This window comes from Pelobates fuscus, chromosome 3 (assembly GCF_036172605.1).
Source record: "Pelobates fuscus isolate aPelFus1 chromosome 3, aPelFus1.pri, whole genome shotgun sequence".
Taxonomy (NCBI): Eukaryota; Metazoa; Chordata; class Amphibia; order Anura; family Pelobatidae; genus Pelobates; species Pelobates fuscus.
In genome coordinates this window covers 36,874,550-36,898,821 of record NC_086319.1, presented here as the reverse complement: position 1 = coordinate 36,898,821, position 24,272 = coordinate 36,874,550, and the positions used below count along the sequence as shown (strand labels likewise).

The following is a 24,272-nucleotide window of genomic DNA, read 5'->3' as shown; positions in this document are numbered from 1 at the left end:
TTCTTACAGTTTGAGACCAAGGCTGTTTTCACATTACTACAATGTTTGTGTGTTTAGCTGTAATTTTCGTCTTACTCATTTACCGTACCCACACATATTATATACAGTTTTTCTCTCCATTAATTGGTCTTTCTAAAGATACCATTATTTTCTTCATATCATATAATTAACTATAAAAAATATATAAAATATGATGAACAAATGTAAAAAAACACACTTTTTCTAACTGTGAGCCCCAAAATCTGTTACGCATCTACAAAAAACACCCGTACTAAATAGTTTCTCAATTTTGTCCTGACTTTAGAAATGCCCAATGTTAAGTCATAGGGCTATAAGTACAAGTACTTATATTGTAAATATATATATATATATATATATATATATATATATATATATAAGTAAATATATATTTCTAAATTTTATCAATAGTGACATTGTAACACTGTTACCTGTCATAAATATCTAAATCACACCTCACATGTATATATATTTTTAAAGTAGACAACCCAAGGTATTCAACATGGGGTATGCCCAGTCTTTTTTAGAAGCCACTTAGTCACAAACACTGGCAAAAGTTAGCATTTAGACTTGTTTGTGTGTCAAAAATGCAAAAAATGGCGGCGGGGCCTGCACCGCATGGTGACAATATCATCGCTGTGATAGTTTTTACTGTTTTGAAAAACTCATATTTGTGTTCAGTGAAGTCTCCCGAGTATAACAATACTTGTACAGGTTTTATGGTGTTTTGGAAAGTTGCATGGTCAATATAGGGCTTGCTTATTTCAGTTTGCCAGATTTGTTTGCTGGGTCTATGTTGCCTTTTGAGACCAAATGGTAGCCCAGGAAAGTGACTTAACTTCATCATGCCGTACCATTTGCAAATGTAGACAACCCAGGGTATTCAAAATGGGGTATGTCCAGTCTTTTGTAGTAGCCACTTAGTCACGAACGCTGACCAAAGTTAGCATTTTTATTTGTTTTTTGCAATTTTTAAAAACAAAAGCTGCACTTCTACTGGTGACATCATCGTCGTGATAAGTTTTACTTTTTAAAACACTCATATTTGTGTTCAGTGACGTCTCCTGAGTATAACAATAACCACCATGTAAGGTTTTATGTTGTTTTGGAAAGTTCCGGGGTTAAATATAGGGCTTGCCAATTACATTCTCTGGACTGTCTGCCTGGGTTGTCAGGCAGGTCCCCCAAATTATAATTAATAAAATCAGATAATTATGTAAAATGAATAGTTAAATATATTTAGAATGTGTGTCTATTTATATATATGTATATATATATATATATATATATATATATATATAGACATATAGGCACATATAATACGTGTGTGTATTTATATAGACTGTAAAATTTTGTATATATTGAGTATTAATATTGTTTTTGTATTTAATTGTACCCTATTGTATCAATGCAATGTTTTGTGGACCCAAGACATACTTGAAAACAAGAAAAATCTCAATGTATCTTTCCTGGTAAAATATTTTATGAATAAATAAATATTCTACATATATATTTAACTATTAATTTTACATAATTATTTGATTTTATTAATTATAATTTGGGGGACCAACCTGACAACTTAGGCTGACAGTCCAGAGTGTGTGTGTGTATATATATATGTTGGAAGGCCATTTGGCCTGAATTTGTGGGAGGAGTTATGACCCTTTATAAACCCTACCCCCTACTTACCTTTGCCATTCAAGCTGTTTTGACTGTCACCATAGTTACCTGCATTTCCGGTCAGCTGTTCCCGCCAATTCCTGAATCCAGCAAACAGTCTCCCTCCAGCAGCACCTACCGCAGACTTCCGGGCTCATCCACCGGCTGCCCTGCGGTTTTCCCTACTCGTTATCCGGCTGTCGAGCTTCCGGTCACGAGACTGGCACGCAAATGTAAGCATCAACGTGGGAAATAGCGTTCGGATATTTCCCACGTTCGGGCCTAAAAATGCGGGGGTAGGCTTCCTAGATATATTACTTACCCGTTCGTGTAAATCCGCCATTCGTGTACTTCTGCGTTAGGGCGGTTTTTAGCCGACCGCAGAGTACACACGCTTTTCGTTCTTTCTTTCGTTAATAAAATTTTACCGAACGCTTAAACTCACCTTACGTTCGCCTGTTTCTCACTTTCGTTAGACGAAACACATACGAATGGCTGTGTCACTAGCATTTCGTTTAATTAAATCTAACACACGTGGTCCTATTTTTTTCTCTTGCACGTTCGGTAGCCGAACGCATGAGGTTCTATGCATTTTAAATTTCATATTTAAGTATGTTCCTCTATGTATTATTTTATATCATATGTTCACGGTTCTACCTACGTTTTCCCTTACTCTAAATGGCATTATTTCACCACTCATTGTCACAGATAATTATGTATATATTCCCAGGGGTATTCTCTTAAAGTAACAGTTATCACCTTGACGTTTTTTTTTTCTTTTTTCCTCTCTCAAAGGGCTGAGCCCCATCAACCTCTTAAAGTTATCAAGCTCCACGCTCACTTTTTCAGTAGCTCTTATTTCCAAATCTCTGTTTATATTGTAATACTATACTCGGGTTCCTTATTTTTACTTAATGAAAATGTTTTAGGTTGTACTACTCTTTCTTCAAGAAGACTCCAGGAGGTGGTTCCAGTATCCCGTGTCATGGTATCAGGTAAATAAGGGTAATACAATTTTACGTTTCTCCTGAGGCCTCATTTCAGCCTCCACGGCCTTTTTTACAATACCCTACCACCTCCCAAAGTGGGCTCAAAACTTTAAACACACCAGGTTAAAGATGCCTCACTCTCCAGGTTACTATTATATTAAGTGTTAATTCTGTCTTAATTTCTACATATCATTACTTAGACCTGCACCATTGCGCAGATTCACTACGCCTTCAATGACCACCAGGCTACCTGGTTCCCGACGTTTCAGTAGCAGGTATCCCTAAATCTTACTCACTACTATTACGTCCTTCTAAGGCCTCACTTCGCCTTCATATCTGTCAAAAAATACTGCTCAGTTGTGGGATCCCAGGGGCTTGTCTCAAAAATTTGGACCAACGTTCAGGTCCCTCTGATTACACAAGTGTTTATGATACAGTTTTACTGTTACACACCATTCCATACGTTCTACATTTTTACACTGGCTTACCAATAGCACGCCTCAGGCCTACTAGCATCTTTCTTACCCCTAGGTTCCTGGACTGGACCTGTTCTTCACAGTATATATATATATAGACATATATATTGAAGTCGCCCTGAGCATTATCCAAATATACAGAACAAACACTCAAGGTCAGTATCTACATACGTTATATCCTTCCTTCAAGAGACAAGCCCCTGTCAGGGTAGAGAACTGGCTTTCAGGGTCAGGTGCTGGCCCTAGGTTCCCCCAATAATACTGCGGTCCGCAAGGTCTACACCCCTACCTCATACACGGAGGTTTAGCCCCACGACCAAATCATAGCTAGCCACCTCGCTCGCTCTTCTTTAGGGCTACAGTCAGGGCTTCCCATGTCACGGCTACACGTTTTTGAATCTCTTACAGTCACCGAGAGGCCAACATCCTGCCACCTCATTCTGGTGGCCATAAATCCCCCTCGGCGCAAATCATAGGTAGAGCCTCTCACCGCCACTTGGCAATAGCAGGGCCTCATCTGTCACTTGGTTTAGTATAATTCTTCGCTTCGGCATTAGCTAGCAGGCCAGTTCTCTGGAGGTCTCATCCCACCTCCACTATACCCTACTTATTCATATCATTCATATCATTATTCCTTTAAGGATGTCTCAAGAATCAATCATCGATCCCCCATCAGACGATATACCCAGCACGCCAGCCAGGCCTGGGTCTCCGGTGGAATAACTCCTTCTACTCCCAGATCCCTAAGATATTGGACCATTCCAAAAATATCGTCTGAGCTCAGGCTCAGGGGAATCCCCTTTCCAGCCACCGCCAGAAAAGCAGAACTTTATAAACTGCTGACAACTCAGGCCAACGACCCAAGGCCCGGCACGAGTTCACAAGGGCCTCCAGTTGGCTACTCTAAATCCACCCAGGAAACTCTGGTGGCTATACTGGCCAATCTGCAATCCATTAACAGCAGGTTGCTGAAGGTGGAATCAGCCATAGCCACTCCAGGTGACTTAACAGCCCCAGCAGTCCCTACACTGGTCCCTACACCCCTCATCTCCCCTCCCCCACCAGCCACTACCACTCCCACTGCCCACGCCTCACCAGCCCACTCTGTCCCGGCTTCCATCAAGAAAGATATTCTTGATGGAAAGGACGTCAATTTAATTTCCCTCCTCATAGCCTCCCAAGACGTCCTAGAAAATAGAGCATATAACTACGGGGACATTTTGGTTGTCTTAAGAGCTAGAGACCCACGTTTGAATAGAAAACTCACCATCCCCACAGTTTGTTATCGCGTTTTGGCACTTATCGCAACGTTATCTGCACGGTGTACCCACATAGGAGAGAAGAGCTTGATTTATATATGCACAAGGTGGTTCATTTGGGCATCAAGTATGGAGGGTCCTCATTTTACGATTACCACAAATCAATTTCGGCCAAGGCAGCTACTCATCTGACACAATTCAATATTAGAATCGATTGGTGTCAGATAGATACGGAGTTATTCTGCCGTCACTTTGCTGGTTTGAGGCCCCCATCTTGTGCCTCTTGTGGTTCCACTTCACACTCCACCGATCTATGCCCTGGGGACGCAGACCCTTCCACTTCCACTTTATCACCCCACCACCCCCTCACCCCACTCCCTAGACAGGAAGGTGTCCAGAAAGACAAACTGGGTAGACCCATAACATTCTTGGGCAAGGCGCAGGTGTGCAATAACTTTAACATAGGCATATGTCGCTACAGTGCATGCAGGTTGTTGCACATCTGCTTCATATGCCTGAGGGCCCACACCAAGACACCGTCACGGGGGGCTGCTTACTTGCACTCCAAGAAATAAAGTGTTATTTGACATTTTGTATCCTTTTTCTTTCCCTCAAGATCCTGGAGTAGTTTCTGTCATACCAATGTATAATGTTGTTGTAATTTGCCTACATTCTACTATTCCAGCATGTAGGGATACATGCTTAAGCAAGATAGATATATCTTACACCTCATTTACTACACCTCCTCTACTCAGCTGCTAACACTCTTTTATGCTCTTAAATTGCAGGTCTCCAGCCGGGCTCCCCCTCCGGCACACCTCCAATCAGCCGGGACACCATCGTTCCTCCGGCTTACCCTGGTTTAAACAAACTATTACTCCACGCGCAAACACTCACGCACCACGCACTGTCTCCCAACACTACTATCTCTTACGCTAGGGCACTGACTATCTTTAACAAATTCACAGCCGAGTTTTGCTTACAAGGTGACCTTTCCATCAAAACCATGGTGGTGTCAGGGTACCTGTGGTCTCTACCTTCGAAAGAGGTAGAGACTTAGCTGTTCCTCCATCCAGACGGCCTGATGGCTCCCTTCCCCACGGTCTATCCGGTCATGCAAGGCCGGCCGCGAGGGAGTGACTGCCTTTTACAGCATCTAGGCAGGAAGTTGTCATCAGGACACTCCTCCGGAATGACCTGTCACTCAATTGCTGCAGGACCAATCAGGACGCCTCGGAGGCGTGGTTACTGCTCTGAACAGGGTATTTAACAGAGCTTCTTTCATTAGCTCATTGCCCTGTCGTGGTTCTAGCTTGTTATAGTCACTCAGTGCTTGTGTATTCTATTATCCCTTTTGGTTTTGACCCGGCTTGTTTACCTTACTCTGCTTATCTCTGTTACCCTTGATTCGGCTTGTCTCTCGCTTACCTGTCTTCTGTTACCCTCGACCTCGGCTTGTCTTTGACCATTCTATACTGTACTACTTACATTAGTCCGGCCACTCTAAGGTCCGTTATACGTATCTGGCTACTGTTTGTACTCTGCGTGTTGGATCCCTGTCCCGATCCTGACATTACGACAGGGCCAATGGATCCTGCAAGTACAAACAGTCAGCTGGCTTCCCCTGATCCTAGGTTTGAAGCCATGGATCACAGAATGGATCAGATGGCGCTTGCGCTACAGGCTCTATTATCTCGTGCCAATAACCCACCAGAGGAGATACGTAATACCCCTGTTTCTCTTGTCGGTTCAGGTCTAGAGGTAGCCACAGTGGGTGCTTCTTCTCGCATTACCCCCCCAGTACGCTATGGTGGGGCTCCTGAGAAGTGTCGTGGTTTCTTAAACCAAATTAGTATCCACTTTGAATTGCAACCTCGCTCTTATCCTACAGATAGGGCAAAGGTAGGATTTATTATCACCCTACTTATTGAGAAAGCTCTGAGATGGGCCAACCCATTATGGGAGAACGATAACCCATTAGTTTATAACTATAACGCCTTTGTAACTGCTTTTAGAAGAACATTTGACCCTCCAGGTAGAAAGGTTAATGCAGCCAGATTACTGTTGCGTCTGAAACAGGAGAACCAAACACTGGTGGATTATGCACTAGAGTTCAGGTCTCTGGCGTCAGAAGTCAAGTGGAATGAGCAGGCGTATATGGATGTATTTTTGAATGGCTTATCTGAAGTAATCCTTGATGAGGTTGCTACCAGAGAACTCCCTGAGAATTTAGAGGATTTAATTTCGTTCATCTCTCGTATAGATGAACGTTTAAGAGAGAGACAGAACACTCGAGAGAGGAACCGGAGACCTTCTTTTAGGTTAGCCCCCGCTTTTCCAAGTCCTGACTCCACGGTATCTTTGCTTCCTGAACCTATGCAGATAGGGTATAACCGCCTCTCTGAGGAGGAAAGACAGTACAGGAGAAGAGAGGGTTTGTGTATGTATTGTGGAGCTAAGGGTCATTTACTCTCGAACTGTTCTAACCGCCCGGGAAACGCTCGCACCTAAGTCTCTCTAGAGGACAAGCCTTGGGTGTTTCTATTTTGTCCTCTACTCCTAATTATAAAGATCACAGGCTTCTGCTACCAGTTTCCTTAACTTGCGGGAGGGAAGTAGTAAGGGCTATGGCTTTGATAGATTCCGGTGCTGCTGAGAATTTTATCGACTAAGCCTTTGCTAGTAAAAACAAATTCCCATCCCAGCTAAGGGAGACACCCTTGGCCGTTGAGGCCATAGATGGTAGACCACTACTAGACCCTGTTATCTTTCGTGAGACCATACCCATTGAGTTAAATGTTGGTATCCTACACGTGGAGAATTTATCTCTTCTGCTCATTTCGTCTCCTTCCGTTCCCATAGTTCTGGGGTACCCATGGTTGAAAGAACATAACCCTATTATCGATTGGGAGTTGGGGGAGATACTCTCGTGGGGCCAGGGCTGCCAGGATCGGTGTTTGTGCAAGGTTTCTCCATTAGCTAATATTAACATACAGGAGAATCCTACTCAGTCCACAGAGAGACAAATACCGGACCTTTACCTAGACTTAAGGGCAGTGTTTGACAAGAAGAATGCCGATTCTTTGCCGCCACACAGGTCATTTGACTGTAAAATTAAGCTTCTACCCGGGACTATGCCTCCGAGGGGCCATGTATATCCTTTGTCTGTTCAGGAAAACTCGGTTCTAGAGGAGTATATTCAGGAGAATTTAGAAAAGGGATTTATCAGGAGGTCTTCTTCTCCGGCCGGGGCGGGGTTCTTTTTCATTAAGAAGAAAGATGGCACGCTGAGACCTTGTATCGATTACAGAGGCTTGAATAAAATAACTGTCAGAAATGCCTATCCTATCCCACTGATTACCGAGTTATTTGATCGTCTTAAGGGCTCCAAAATCTTCACCAAGTTAGATCTCAGAGAGGCTTACAATTTGGTGAGAATCCAGCAGGGTCACGAGTGGATGACGGCATTCAATACCCGGTATGGCCATTACGAATACACTGTTATGCCATTTGGACTATGCAATGCTCCTGCAGTATTTCAAGATTTGATTAATGAGGTACTTAGGGAGTTTCAGCATGATTGTGTTATTGTTTACCTGGACGACATACTAATACACTCTAAGGAGATTGAGACTCACCATAGACAGGTCAGAAAGGTGTTACACAAACTTCTGCAACATGGTCTATACTGCAAACTGGAGAAGTGCAGTTTTGATCAGTCTCAGGTAGACTTTCTTGGGTACGTGATTTCTGGGGAAGGTTTTAAAATGGATCCTGGTAAACTCCAATCTATTTTAGACTGGCCTTTGCCCAAAGGACTCAAGGCTATCCAAAGGTTTATTGGTTTTTCCAACTACTATAGGCGCTTCATTAAGGGTTACTCCTCTATCATTGCGCCTATTACCAATATGACCAAACAAGGGGCTGATACTAAGTTCTGGTCTGAGGAGGCTCTTGGTGCTTTTAAGACTCTCAAGGAACTTTTTGCCTCAGCTCCCATTCTAGTTCATCCTGATACGACTCTGCCTTTCTTGCTCGAGGTCGATGCTTCTGAGACAGGAGTTGGGGCTGTTCTGTCTCAAAGGTTAGGGGTGGATAAACCGTTACACCCTTGTGGTTTCTTCTCTAAAAAATTTTCTGGGCCTGAGAGCAGATATGACATCGGGGAGAGGGAACTGTTAGCGGTCATTAAGGCTTTAAAGGAGTGGAGACATTTACTGGAAGGGACACTACACCCTGTTACTATTCTAACGGATCATAAGAACTTGTCTTATATTGGGGAGGCGAAGCGCTTGTCCGCCAGGCAGGCTCGCTGGGCCTTGTTCCTCACTCACTTTAATTATGTCCTTACGTATAGATCTGGTTCTAAGAACTCTAAAGCCGATGCATTGTCTCGTCAATATGAACCATCCACTATAACTGAACCACTTCTGTCCTCCATAGTTCCTAAGGGGAATATCATCGCGAACACGAATCTCAGGATTCACTCTCCATTGCTTTCTGAGATCATGAAGTTTCAGCATTTGGCACCCAAACAGACCCCTGGGGATCGACACTTCGTTCCTGCCGCTCTCCAACTGGAGGTGCTACGCTGTCTCCATAACAGCAAGGTGGCTGGGCATCCTGGCATCCGCAAGACTTATGCGCTGGTCTCTAAAGATTTTTGGTGGCCTGACTTACGCAAGGATATTAAAGAATTCATCGGGGCATGTGAAGTTTGTACCAAGACCAAGCTACCCCATTCGCTTCCATGCGGATTTCTGCACCCTTTAGAGGTTCCTGAAAAGCCTTGGTCCTGCCTGGCAATGGACTTCATTGTTGATTTGCCTATCTCTAAAAAGCAGACTGTCATCCTCACTGTGGTAGACAGATTTACTAAAATGGCTCACTTCATTCCCTTACCTAAACTCCCATCTTCGCCCGAATTAGCGGAGATATTCGCCAGGGAGATTTTCCGTTTGCATGGGATACCTTCCCAGATTGTCTCTGACAGAGGCTCCCAATTTGTTTCCCGTTTTTGGAGATCATTCTGCTCCCAACTAGGCATCAAATTGAATTTCTCCTCTGCCTATCATCCTCAGTCCAATGGAGCTGCTGAACGCACTAACCAAAAAGTTGAACAATATTTACGTTGTTTCGTTTCAGAACACCAGGACGATTGGGTCGGTTTGATTCCTTGGGTGGAGTTTGCACATAACAATCTCATTTGTGATTCTACGCATTCTAGCCCTTTTTTCTTGAATTATGGCTTTCATCCTTCCATCCTTCCTTCGGAGTCTTCTTCTCAAGGGATACCGTCGGTGGATGTTCATGTTGCCAATTTAAGAAAGTTGTGGGATCAAACTCGACAAATCCTTCTGCACAATTCTACGCTGGTTAAAAAACACGCTGACAAACGTAGAAGGGCAGCACCGGTGTTTGTTCCAGGCGATAGAGTATGGTTAAGTACTAGAAACATTCGGTTAAAAGTGCCGTCCATGAAGTTTGCTCCTCGATATATTGGACCTTACAGGGTACTGTCTCAAATCAACCCAGTTGCGTATCGTTTAGCGTTGCCTAATGCCTTACGCATTCCTAATTCATTTCATGTTTCCTTGCTAAAACCATTAATATGTAACAGGTTCTCCTCCACGATCGCCCCTCCCCGCTCAGTTCAGGTGGAGGGTCAGGAGGAGTATGAGGTCAATTCCATCGTTGATTCTCGAATCTCCCGGGGGAAACTGCAATATCTGGTCGATTGGAAGGGTTATGGTCCTGAGGAGAGAAGTTGGGTACCTCAGGAGGAGGTGCATGCTCCCCGTCTCCGCAGGGCGTTTCACTCTCGATTTCCTTCTCGCCCTGGTGTATTCCGCCCGGTGGGCGTATCTGAGAGGGGGTACTGTCAGGGTACCTGTGGTCTCTACCTCCGAAAGAGGTAGAGACTTAGCTGTTCCTCCATCCAGACGGCCTGATGGCTCCCTTCCCCACGGTCTATCCGGTCATGCAAGGCCGGCCGCGAGGGAGTGACTGCCTTTTACAGCATCTAGGCAGGAAGTTGTCATCAGGACACTCCTCCGGAACGACCTGTCACTCAATTGCTGCAGGACCAATCAGGACGCCTCGGAGGCGTGGTTACTGCTCTGAACAGGGTATTTAACAGAGCTTCTTTCATTAGCTCATTGCCCTGTCGTGGTTCTAGCTTGTTCTAGTCACTCAGTGCTTGTGTATTCTATTATCCCTTTTGGTTTTGACCCGGCTTGTTTACCTTACTCTGCTTATCTCTGTTACCCTTGATTCGGCTTGTCTCTCGCTTACCTGTCTTCTGTTACCCTCGACCTCGGCTTGTCTTTGACCATTCTATACTGTACTACTTACGTTAGTCCGGCCACTCTAAGGTCCGGTATACGTATCTGGCTACTGTTTGTACTCTGCGTGTTGGATCCCTGTCCCGATCCTGACAGGTGGCTTTTGCCTCCTTTTGCCATTTACACCTAAAACTTTCACATAATACCATCAAACTCTACCTTATCGGAGTACAAAACCACATCCTCACTAACTTCCCTAACCACGCTCCTTTTCTTTCTTCCTACCCCATTAAGGTATTTTCAAGGTCACAGTCCCTCCTAGCAAGACTAGACTACCAATAGACGGTCCAATATTCCAGCTCCTTAGCGACTTATTGGACAAATTCCAGTTTGACCATAATACTAATTTAGTCATTAAATCTGCCATCTTTTTGGTTTTCTACGGTTTCCTCAGACCTAGAAAGTTCACCGTGATACGTCAAGGAGACACAGTACAATGCCTCAAACCTTCTCACTTAAAGAAAGTAGACGACCATTTTGTACTCTTTTTGCCTTCTACCAAAACTAATCACTCTGCCTATCCCACTATCATTCCCTCTTCCCTGCCGAGAATCTGTGGTGCCCTGTACATGTTCTGGATATGCTCCTGGTTTCTCACCTCACGCGATCACCAGATACTCCACTACTTCTACTCCATGGACACCCACTCACCAGAGCTAAATTTATGTCAGAGCTAAATTTATGAATAGAATTCTATTGTCAAGGTTAGGCTACAACCCAACTTCCTTCTCTGGTCACTCATTTAGCATCAGCTTCAAGCACTAACACTCCGGTACACATCATTAAGAGGCTGGGACGCTGGAAATCCTCAATATACAACTCCTACATCCCTCGACCAGAAAGGGAGCTCAGGCAGACTTTCAGAAATCTCACAGATTAAACTTGCAATAAAGTGTGTTTACTTTGAATTCCTTTTCGCCCTCTTTTTTACAGGCCTACTCGTACGTTGGTTTCGGCACACCGCAACCAACTTTGCTTCTCCTCTAAATTCCATTAACATAATAGAGATTCCGAGCACAAATATATATACATATATATTTGTGCTCGGAATCTCTATTATGTTAATGGAATTGAGAGGTATACACACACACTTTTATTTCCTATACATGTATGATATCTTATAAAATATTTAAAGCATACATATGATTACATTATAATTGTATTTTGAGATATATGTATATATATGTAGTATATATGTAGCTCAAAGTACACTTATAATGAAATCATATATATGCATTATATATAATATATATTATAAAATGCTTTAATTATTTTATAATATATTATACATATATAATATATGTACAATATATTTATTTGATTATTTTTTGTTTGTTTTGTTTTTCATTTTTAGGTGTCAGGGGGACTGCCTGACAGCTCAGACAGTCCCCCCGCAGGCAGCTCCATAGACTTCTATTACGGCTACGTGATCATGGTGATCACACAGCCCTGCAGGGCCGGGGTGGCCAGAGCTGCGGCAGGGGGTCTGCTGGGGTCTCATGAAATCCCCCTCGACCAGGATCACCGTGGATCGCCAGTACAGGTAAGTGAAGCGCTCAGATTTGCCGCGGATGTACTAGGTACGTCCACGGTTCTTAATTGAGTTTTTTGTCGGACGTACAAAGTACATCCACAGTTGTTAAGGGGTTAAAGGAGGTCATTTCAGTAATCAAATTTAATTTATAATTGTGTAATATTTAACGAATGGTCTAATCTCTACTGTACTTTTACAAGTGGAATAAAAACAAACCCCAAACTTATACAAAAATTACCAAAATTATAAAAATAAAAATTACTAAATACTCATATGGAAATTTCAGAAATAGTGGAAATCAAGTATTTTCTGTCTTTTATTTCTGTTTCTTTTTGTATTGCAAACTCAATAAGTGCTTACCACATACACAAACTGCAACTTGATGTCTAGTTGAAACACTCAATAAATGGGTTACTGCATACATAAACCCAAACGTGATGTCTAATTGGTACAACTGATGGATGCTTACCTTGTACATATACTCGTGCTTGATGTTTATCTGTTCCCTTCTCATTTTGTGCGGAGCATTCATATGTTCCTTCATCTTCAGGTTGAATATTGAAAATTTTCAGGACAGCTCCAGACATGCTAATTTCAGCCGAGGGTGGAAGTGACTCTCCAACCTTTGCCCACCGTATTACAGGAACTGGGCTAAAAGAAGGTAGAGTGTCAAAAGTCTACTTGTTTGTTGCTTATTAAATAGAAAAAAAACAATTGATCAGAGTCAAGAGTGATTACATTTCAAATGATTAATGTTGGTATTGCTTTTTGGGGATTATGTTGCATATTGTTCTATCTCAACTTTTCCTTTCTGAAAAATCAATGAGCTCGCAGATCTAAGAGCTATACATGCAGCTCTCAATCCATTTCAGCAGAGAGAAAACATTTTCTGACCCTAATCACGACTCGGTAAATGAAACCACAGTCTGAAACATCCAGAGTAATTTGGAGAATTCCGTGATACAAGATAAAGGTCATACATTTATCAGAGATACATGTTGAAGGTCATGTTATACTTCACTGTGTTGGAACACTGTAAGATTGGAAAATATTTCTGGAGATTTATATTCAACCAGTTGGCTTTGCAACAAAACTCTTGGACTTAGGGAAAGAGATTGCTGACTATTGCCTCACTTAATATTGTTGGATAAGCGTTCCAAATTATTTAATATTGATTTCATATTTTTTGATAATCTTCAAAATAGTAAACTATACATATATAAAATTAACAATATATATGTATCAACTACATATTACAACACTTAAACATTTCTCATAATATTAACCTAGTTTTATTTATGGTCACCCAAAAATATAAATTTGTTTGTATCTACGATCTTTTAACTTACGCAGCTCGGGTATATTGCGAGGTGAGTCAGATGATGACCAACTCCACCACAATGTACCACGGTGCCAGCTGACCCCTCCCCCTAAAGCTTTATGTTATCTGTGTCTAGTTAGATATTTCCAGATAATTCAATACACCATATAAGTGACATTAGAAAAATATAATTTTTACTTAAATTGATTTTGCACATTATTGTACTAATGGGAGGCACTTTTGACTCAGGGCAAATTTATTCACTAAACTCAAAATTGTAGCAAACTGAAATCAGGATGCCTAGAACAGGGAAAATATAACCAAGCACTAACTATAGCTGAGCATTTTTCAGATCAGCGTTTTGTTAAACCTCCTCTGCACTTTTACTTATAATGTATATCACTTGCCACTCTCTTTTGTTTGTTACCACATAAATTCAACTATAGTGTTTTGTAAAAGTTTGATTTCTTTATTTAAAAATGTGATGAGAAGTTTTTTGAATAAATAAAGAAGAAATTAATTTCCATACTATGAATTCTCCCAATCCAGGAGACAATAATAATTCAACCTAGGTAGATCCTTTATCATTATTTGAGCAGGGGACCATAAGAAGTATCAGTTTCTGAGATAAGTATCCCAATATTTTATTTTATGAGACATGATATGGAACTCAGACATGGACTTCAACATTGCTATGCCTTATGTTGAAGTCCATGTCTGAGTTCCATATCATGTTATGGAACTCAGACATCTTAAGGAGGTATTTTATAATAGGAAGAGTGTCCGTTGTTTTTTTAGATTAAGTGTGTAATCTGAGACTTCCGAAAAATGGTCTAGCAATTGCAACAGAAGAGGAATAGAGGTAGCAGGTCTGTAAGACATAATAAATCATCAACTGATTTGATTTGTAAGTAAAGCCATCAGGAGATGTTGACTTCATTCAGGAGTAAGCAAAAATTATATGTCTTATATTTACACACAGTGTCCATCTTGTAACTCTTTTGCTAATCATTGATGTCTTAATGTCATCACCTGGGAAAAGTTGAACATCAAATTATTAGATTTGACTTTTCCTTCGGGTTTTTGTTTGTTCTTATTTTGATTCTACAGTAAGATAACATTTGCTTTTGGATTTCGAAGTTGGAGAAATGATTGCTCTCCTTTTAATTACTATTTTTTCCCCTTCCTGATTAGATTGCTTTGAAAGATATTACTTTAAGAAACAGATTAACTTGTGCTTTTAGTTTTGAAACAGGTGGGTAGTTTTGGAGATATCACAAACTTTCCTCACACGGTTTTGTTTCTTTTTTTGTGAAAGCTGCATAGGCTTTATTTCTCCTGCTCTAGACTCCTCTATATTCTTTTATCTCTTTTCTCTGGTTATCATTAAAAAGATGGCTTTAGTGATGGGCACATTTACCAACATTTGAGATGGTTTACTGCTGGCTGCCCCTCCATCAAGATATATTAAAAGGACACACTAAGAACCAAAACAACTTTAGCTTAATTAGGTGCTATTGGTGTATATATCATAATCCTGCAGTATCATTGAAGGACTCAATGGGTGAGACTCAAACACCCTCCTGCACATTTCTTGGAAAGAACTCATAATGTGTTTTAATTTTTAACTCTCCTGTACTGATAATTGCCTGGAAAGTCTACAACAGCCTCCTGTGTGTAATTACAATTCCATTAACAGAGCAGATAAAATGCATTCATTATGCTGTAAAAATGTATCTTTTTACTCTAAAAATGTATATTTTTTTGCACCAGTGTAGATGGGGTCAGGAATGCATAAGCAAATTGGGTCAACTCCTAAACAGCATAGATTCAAGCTTTGAGACTACAGGGGCATGTTCTATACATCACTGGAACTAAAGTTGTTTTGGTGCTTTCTGTATTCCTTTACATTCCTCTACATAGTTTGGTATGCGTATATGTAGGAATCTAAGATAATTAAACATTTCTGCCTCTTTACATCTAAATGGTGTCATCCAGCAAAAGGACACTGTATCATACAAAACTGTGCAGAAGCTATGGTACTTTTAGGTTCCAAGTTGATCTATAAAGAAAACGCTATTGACTGATACTCTTCTTGTTGGCCTTTAGCTGAATCACTTGATCTACACACTAGTCTGGATCTGAGATTATGGTTAAGTGGTAACCAAACTATTAAGCGACATACTTACTTTCCCAAAGCAAAACATTCCAATGTTACATTTTCGTCTTTTAGTGCATATGTGTCTCTAAATCCAACTCTTATATCAGCTGGATATTTCTTTGTAGTCTCTTTAAAAAAAAAAAAAAAAAAAGTCACAATATACACAAGAAGGACAAATATTATCATTTACAAAATATCATTGTTAAAATACTCACAATCAGTTTATCACAAGGACCTAGAAACGTGAGTGTTACAAAGGATTGCCTACAGTATGGACTACATGGTAATGTTTGTGAAGAAAGGATGCATAGTCTAGTTCAGGGGTCAGCAACCTATGGCACATGTGCCATGCATGGCACTCAAGATGCCAGGGCTAACATGGATAATATTTTTATGTGCCACAATTTTTCCCCATCTTTTTTTGTGTTTTGTTCCTTTTTTATTTTTATTAGTAACTTAATGATATTATGGATATTTTCTAACCTTTAACAGGGCTGAGAAAAAAAAGATTTAAGAAGAAATCAGTTTGATGATAAGCATAATTAATTTTTATAGGTATTAGTTTTATTGGCCCATCTCACTGATATTATTGTGGTGAGGGGGGGCAGTTAAATAACTTTTATTTAAGGCGCAGGACTTATGGACAATTTGGTTGTTTGACAAAGTATGTCCACACCCCCCACTAGGTAATCATCGCCCTCACCTACCATATGGGTGGGAGTAAGAGGGACACATAGGTGGTGGCTTGGGGAAACTAGGTCTCCCCCATTTACTAAGTAGTCTTTACCCACTGACCATGGTTGGGGCATTGTTAGGATGTCCCAACATTTTTTAATTAATTTAATTGCCCCTACTCGCTTTCCACAGGTGGTGGCATGTGCAGGCCCTATCCCCATGGTCATATTAAACTCCATAGCCATGTATATATACATATATATGCACATACATATATTTAAGGTGGTGGCTGACTATTTTTATTTTTTCTATATGGGCTTTTTAAATATTCAGAATCCTATACCTGATGTAGAGTTTGGATGAAAAAAGTACTGATTTTAAACTGGACCATGAATGCATCCAGTTGACTTGTGCAGATATGAGCAGTTTGGCTGAATTCTGGCTGGAATTAGCTTTGGTCAAAATGAGAATAGCTTTTTCAATTAGAATGTGGCCATTTACACCTGATTTTATCCAGTCAAACAAAATCTGGTGGTGCTTAGTGAATTACCCTGTAAAAAATGATTTAGTTGAGATGAGACAGTTTTACAATTTGGAGGAAGAGACAAAGTAGGATTTTGTCTCAACTACAACATGAGCATAGTTATTAATACACACAAGTTCATGGACTCTCTGACTTTCACCTTGCGCAATGGTACCCTAACAATCTAATTTGTGTAACACCAATACATTTTGATATTACCTTTAAGGGTAATAACTGGTATTTATAATAAAATTGTTTTATTAATTTTTTGTTTTGCTGATGAGTTATTCAGCTAAATCCACTATTTCAGTTATAACAGAGCACTAGTATTTAACTTTAATAATTGCAATATATGTGAATACTCTATATTCCAATAATCCTGGTTGAATAAATCACCACATTAGAATGTTCAGATGTTAGATGTAGACTAGGTCAAGTGGTCATCCGAGGCCACCGTGCCTTTTTACTTATACTCATTGTTGACTTTTTCAGAATTTATACTCAGAGATTGTGATCAATGTATGTTTAGATAATTTCAAGCTAGATATATAGAGAAATGCACTCATATAATCTAACTTGCTTGCATTGAAGAACAATTTATGACAAATGCCTCTCATACACTGGACCTTAAATGACATAATTCATCATTCATCGTTCATCATTTAACTGAAATGTATGGTAAATTGACAGTTTTCAGATCAAAATGGCTAATCTAGAAAAATTCTACTACAAAAAAAAATGTCAAAACAACTAAGAGTATTTTTTTTTAACTTACTCTCTGGCAGTGGGACAAGTGGAATAAATTTACTGAATACACTTTTTGTAATTGATGGACTGGAAGCAAAACAGGAGTAATTTCCTTTGTCGGATTGTTCAACTTTGGCAATATACAAGTTCCCGTCTGTCTGTGAAACAAATCGTCGCTCATCCATTGTAATGAAGACTGGAAACTCATTTAAAAGCCATCGATAATTTAGGTCATCTGGGTGAAGAAAACAAATACTGTTTACACGAAATGTCATCAGAACTAATTTAATTCTTTGACCTCTTCAACATTGATCCGTAACCAATTTAAAAAGTTCTTCTCTGTGCTGTGTTATGTAACATAACCAACCAGTGCAGTCAGCAACACATTAAATGAAAGCAGGTATGAGACTGCCATTGATTAATAATAGGTGGAACTGGCCACATATAGGTGGACAGTGGGTCAGAATGGTCAACTAGCACTGACCACTAACATAGTCTGGTGATACCGCATATAATTTTCAGCATCAGTATTGATAAAAATTGGTGTATCATTGTGCATCTTTGAGTTATTAAAGCTGAAGACACATTTGCAAACCATGTCTTTAAGTCTTGTTTTGAAACAAATCAAGTGTGTTTTTCAAATATTTCTAGCATATAGTTTAAAACAATATAAATGTCTCCATTTTCTCTTTTCACATTGTTGAGTTATCTATTCTGCCATTTTTAATCCAAAGGCTTCCTACTCCATGTAATAACAGAAACTAAAAAACCTATTATAATACTCTACAAGAGCAGATGTCAGCATCAAAGTTTTATAATTTTATAGACGACTATAGGTGTACGATGGTATGAAGAAGCTCTTCAGTGGTTAGACTGATCTTACTGATTCTGTTTAATACAGTATGATGTTTCTAAGGATAAAGAACGCTCAGCCTGCTCTTACTAGATTTTAAATAAATAACCTCTTCCATCCCAACAGTACACTCCAACAAGGAGTATACTTATTATACACATTTGCTCCAGTATCATAATTCATCCTGCAAATAAAACGGCTCTTTTCAAGGTCTCTACATATCTGGTAGTCCAATCACTACTCGTCAGAATGCCACCTGCAAATGAAATATTAGGTCTGCATTCTAGAAGGGATAAATCTTTGAGCACATGGAGTAGACTACAGGAACTATGTGCAAGTACTAATTTTAAACTGGACAATGAATGCATCCAGCAAATTGGTGCAGATTTAATCAGGTTGGCTATATATACATATATATATAAAGCTGTATGCAATTTATAACATAAAATACCTGGAAAGTGTGGAGGAGGTGCACATATCAGCATTGCTCCAATTCCTTCCTTTACTCTCACCTCATAACGTTCATCTGAAGAGAAGGTGTCCAGATCTAAATGCAAAGGAAATAAAGTACAATGGGTGGAAATTAGCAAAGAAAAGGAGAAAAAATGACAAAGAACAAATCTTTTAAAGTGAACCGGTTGCTCCCAAATTATGTAGATGTTTCCCATTGGGTGGATATAAATTTAAGATGTACAGTGTGTTGGCTGAGTCAGGAAATGTGTAGATTAAAAGATATACTTAACTGAAGATCTTATCTTCCTCCCCTAACATTGTGTCCAGCACAAGCTAATTGCAATTCACAAGGATCCACTGATCGACTCCAGTTTGTGTTTTATTGATTACTGTGCCAATTACTCGGCGGTAAAGTTTATGAAAATTTAAAAAAAATCTATAGTGCTTCTACTACAGGTGAAATGTTATTCTCTATAAAATGACATCATGTTTGGAACTTTGAAGAACTTTCTCGATACCTGAATCATGTAATGGCCAAAAGAGAGATCAGTAAAACTCGTCTAATTATCTAAATACCAAAAGCACCAAACAATTACCAATATCAAAATTATATTTGTTCTCCTCGAATACGGATTAGGATCCCCTGTCGGATGATGTCGGAGGAGGCTGAGCACCAACCCAGCACCGAGGGACATCAGGGGCCACGATGGAAGGGGGCCAGAGGGAACTATAGTGTAAGGAATGTAACTTTGTATTCCTTACACTTTAGAATCCCTTTGAACATATAAAGAGAGTTTAAGTACAACTAAACTGGGGGTAACAGTAAAAATAAACACTTTTCTTATAGATTAGAAAAGGAAGGAAGAAATGAAGAAAGAAAGGAAGAAAAGAAAGGAAGGACATGCAACACATTTTAGATCAGAACTAATTTGTAATATATTTCTGAAACTCTGATAACCAAAATATTTCACCATAGTTTTTAGTATCGTATGAACACATCACATGATAAAGTATTAATACGTACATCCAAAGCTTAGAAAGGCTTCCAAACTCATAATTCTCCCATAGATGTTTGAGACAATGCAGACGTATTTGCCCTGATCCCTTGATTTTTCTGGATTGTTGATAATGAGATTACCTCCCACCATACTATAATGCTCATCTCCAAGATTAATATCCCAGTTATTTAGTCTCCACCTGAAAATAAATCAGAAAAAAAAACATTTTAATTCCATTTAATATAATTATATCTTAATATTTTTATCATTTACATTCAACACATAAGTCTTTCTCTAGTGTTCGATGTTAAGTGTATTTCTACCTTCTAAAAATTACTGTAAAAATATTTTCTTAAGAATTACATTTTTCTTTGCCAACTATAACGCTGGGCAAAAAAGTGGTGGATTATCATTAACCGCAGAAATCATTACTGACCTCAGGGTTGTTAAGGCATAGAAATGGAAATTTCAGAAATAGTAACAAAAACAATACTCAATATATAAATTTTCTATAACATACTTTACTTTATGTAGTCTATTGTGATGACGGTGCTCCAGTTTATATAGTGAAAGTTACATTTAGTCAAGGAGAATAACAGGAGTCGGTGTTTAGAAACCCAAAATAGAATAAATTAAGCTTCCCAGACACAGAAGGCTATTGACTACTGAATTACAATGTAAAGAAAATTAACAGTTGCAGGGAAGGTTTTAAATTCCCAAACTGTTCCATGTCGGAACCAATTATTTCTCGCAATAAACTAGTAAATACATGTGATCGACTGTGTTTACAAATGATAAAAATGAGTGAACTGGAAATCAACTTGCAGACTTTATGATAAAATTGAAAAGTTGTTGAGCTGTGGATTGTTTTTTTCCCCAAATCAACACTTTTTGTCTAAACTTTGCAATTCAGTTTTTAATTCACTGCAAATTTGTGCTTAGTGGATAAACTCCACGTTGAGCATCTCTCAATAAATTTTATTCAACAGCCATTTACCTTTACCAATTGGTTGTTGCCATTATTTAAATCAATGGTGTTACCTTTGCTGTGGGTATTGCATTGACATTGTAAATTGGCATTGCAAATTGTATGACAAATTATTTACAATAAAATATGAAGTTTTTTAACAAGCAGAGGAATTTAAAAATATAAAGAGAATATGCTGGCAGACTAATAACAAGCAACTCCAAGTCAACATTCTAAAAGTGGGTCAATTACCATAAATACCAAAAGAAATATGCAATGGATGGACTTTAACCTAATATATCATTGATTTATCTGAACTAAGGCATTCAGAACCCTACCATTGTATTTACAGATCCTCGATCACTGGAGAATATATTTATCACTGGATAGTGAGCCACTCTAAGCTAAATACCAAAGATATATTGTTAGGGATCATACTCTAATTATATTTGATAGGTAGAATGTAAACAGAAGGTGATGAGAAATTAAACTAGTTAATGCATAATATATTTGCCAGGAAGAGATTATAATATTTCAGCCCACACACATTTTGATAGGAAAGCCTGCTTAATTTGGTCTAACTAATATAACCACTAACCCTATTTATCACTTATATTCCCAATGTCATAACCATAACCTCTAATCCCAATGTCTAACTCTATTCTCTATTCCTACTGCTTTACTCTAACCTCTAATCCAGTGGCTTAAAGGGACACTCCAGGCACCCAGACCACTTCTGCTCATTGGAGTGGTCTGGGTGCCAACTCCCACTACCCTTAACCCTGCAACTGTAATTATTGCAGTTTTTCATAAACTGCAATATTTACATTGCAGGGTTAACTCCACCTCTAGTGGCTGTCTATTAGACAGCCACTAGAGGTCACTTCCTTGTTTCTAGCACAGGTTTCCTGTGCTAGAGCGTTGCTGGACGTCCTCACGCTGTGTGAGGACCTCCAGCGTCGCTCTATTCCCCATAGGAAAGCATTGAAATGATTTTTCAATGCTTTCCTATGGGGAGACGTAATGCGCATGCGCGGCATTTCCGCGCATGCGCATTAGGTCTCCTCGGCCGGTGAGCGAGATTAGTCTCGCCCACCGGCCGACGTAATCACTAGGAGGAGCGTCGCGGAGGCGGAGACAGCGGCGAGGGACATCGCCGCTGTCCCAGGTAAGTGACTGAAGGGGTTTTCACCCCTTCAGTAACCGGGGATTGGTGGGTGGGAGGGAGAGGGACCCTCCAGTGCCAGAAAAACGGATCGTTTTTCTGGCACTGGAGTTTCCCTTTAACTACCATTGTCGCCTGCTTAACTTCAGGGCCCGTGCATAGATACGCGGGCCCTGGTCATGCTGTTCCATTGGTCACCGACCAAGCAGCACAGTCCATTGCTCCCCTCCTGCTGCTGTGTGTAGCAAGGACGAGCGGTCTGACAGGAAGTGCTCCCTGAGAGAGAGCACTTCCTGTCTGTTCTGTGGTACCGCAGCACAGACAAGGTAAAGGAGGGGAGGGGGTAGAGACACATGCAGGGGGTGAAGGGGTTGGAAATAGGACACATGGTGGAGCTTGTGGGTAGGATGCGGAGGGGCTTTCTGGAAGGAGAGAAATACACATGGAACGGAACAAGACACATTAGGGGAGAGACACATGTGGGGGCTTAGTGGAATAAGACACATGGAGGGGCTTGGAGAGCCCCTTTAAGGGACAGTTAAGCACTTATGTTGTTTCATACAGCCTGGTGACATACATTAGATTATACAAGTTGCCAGATAATTTATTATCTAATACCTGTATTCTGGAGGAGGGTTTGCTCTGGCTCTGCAATTCATGGAAATTTTTCCCTCTTGTGACTCTTCTGGATAAATTGTGTCGGTTGGTTGTTCTTCAAAAACAGGCCCATATCTTTTTCCTTCCTCTGCAATAAACACAAAACAAGTGTCAAATAAACAGCCATTGGTCAGATCATTGCTGATGGCGTATTTGGCATGAGCAGTAAAGATTAACCTGATTAAGACAAAATAATTAGCTTGTGTCTTGATACATAACATTTTAGTAAAGTGCAGCTGTTAGTAAAGGAAAATTATGGAAATGTTAACCTTTAGTAAGAAATAAAAAAAAACACTCTTCTGCAAGTCCCCTGGTCCTTAAAGAAAAGCAGCAATCAGCTTATATCTCAATAATAATTAGAATTTCACATTGATCTCACTGAAATCAATGTGTGTTTTGATCTGCCACTTCCAACTCAATTAACCACTTCAATTCTCCATGCATGCCCCCCTTCTGTGTGCTAGTCTACTGAACTGCAAAGTTTTGAAGACCTCCCTGGGGCTGAAAAGGGTTAAGCTAAACACATGCCTGGTGGCACAGCATCTAGTATTATCTCTCTCCCTGCACAGCTTTCATCTTATAGCACATTGCATCGTGTAGAGGAGGCGGTGCAGACAGCTCAACAACGCTGCATGACCCAGAAACAGACTAATACCATAGCAAGCTCTTTGGAATTGTTTTGTCCAAGGTTTAAGAGCTTGAATAACAGAGAGCTAGCATTAAAGGGACACTCCACCATAACCATCTATGCTCCTGCATATCCTAACCTACACGGTACACAAAACAATGTAAGGAGGACTGGAATACCCTTTGATATATTTTTATAAAATTTTAATTAAAAAAACAACTATAAAACTGTTAAATAGTAATTCAAAGTAGCTATTAAGGTGCAGTGCAGAGCAAAAACATTCCAGTTCTTTTGACTTGATACAGTTCAGATTTTGTAAATTTTTCAGTTCTTCTGAATTTATACAATTTGGGTTTTGTCAATTTTTCAGTTCTGATGAGTTTTGGATGAAGTTTGACCCAAAATTCTTAAATTCAAAATGACACCAAATAGGTTGAAATTCTGCTGAATTTTCATTCAGACCAACTCAAATTTCCAAGTCTAGTAATATGTTGGTGTCTGGACATTAGCAGTTCAAATTATGATTATTATTTTATTATTCATATAGCGCCATCAGATTCCATAGCTATGTACAATGGGTGGACTAACAGACATGTTATTGTAACCAGACAACTGGACGTACAGGAACAGAGAGGTGGAGGGCCCTGCTCAATGAGCTTACATTCTATATTATTGAACCCAGCTACCACACAAACAGAGTTATTTCAAAAATCGAAAGGAATTAAAACAGAACTTCGAATTAAGGCCAAAGTAGCTAAACTGAAAGCATAACTGACTTGGATAATTTTTCCACCTTAAATTTTAAACTTCAGTGAATAGCCCTGTAAATTTTTGAACATCAAGAC

The 24,272-nt window shown here is 39.8% G+C and overlaps 1 protein-coding gene across 5 annotated transcripts in view; it reads right to left on the bottom strand.

Annotated features, from left to right (window-relative positions):
• Window positions 1-24,272, bottom strand: part of CNTN1 (contactin 1) — a 144,228-nt gene that overhangs the window by 44,044 nt on the left and 75,912 nt on the right. For all 5 annotated transcript variants that reach the window (XM_063446921.1, XM_063446924.1, XM_063446923.1 and 2 more), the window contains 6 exons: window positions 22,761-22,887; window positions 20,037-20,209; window positions 19,011-19,106; window positions 17,735-17,941; window positions 15,790-15,889; window positions 12,749-12,930 (listed from right to left, as the gene is read on the bottom strand). In XM_063446921.1, the coding sequence (XP_063302991.1) occupies window positions 12,749-12,930; window positions 15,790-15,889; window positions 17,735-17,941; window positions 19,011-19,106; window positions 20,037-20,209; window positions 22,761-22,887 (885 nt within the window). The remainder of the gene's footprint in view (window positions 1-12,748; window positions 12,931-15,789; window positions 15,890-17,734; window positions 17,942-19,010; window positions 19,107-20,036; window positions 20,210-22,760; window positions 22,888-24,272) is intronic.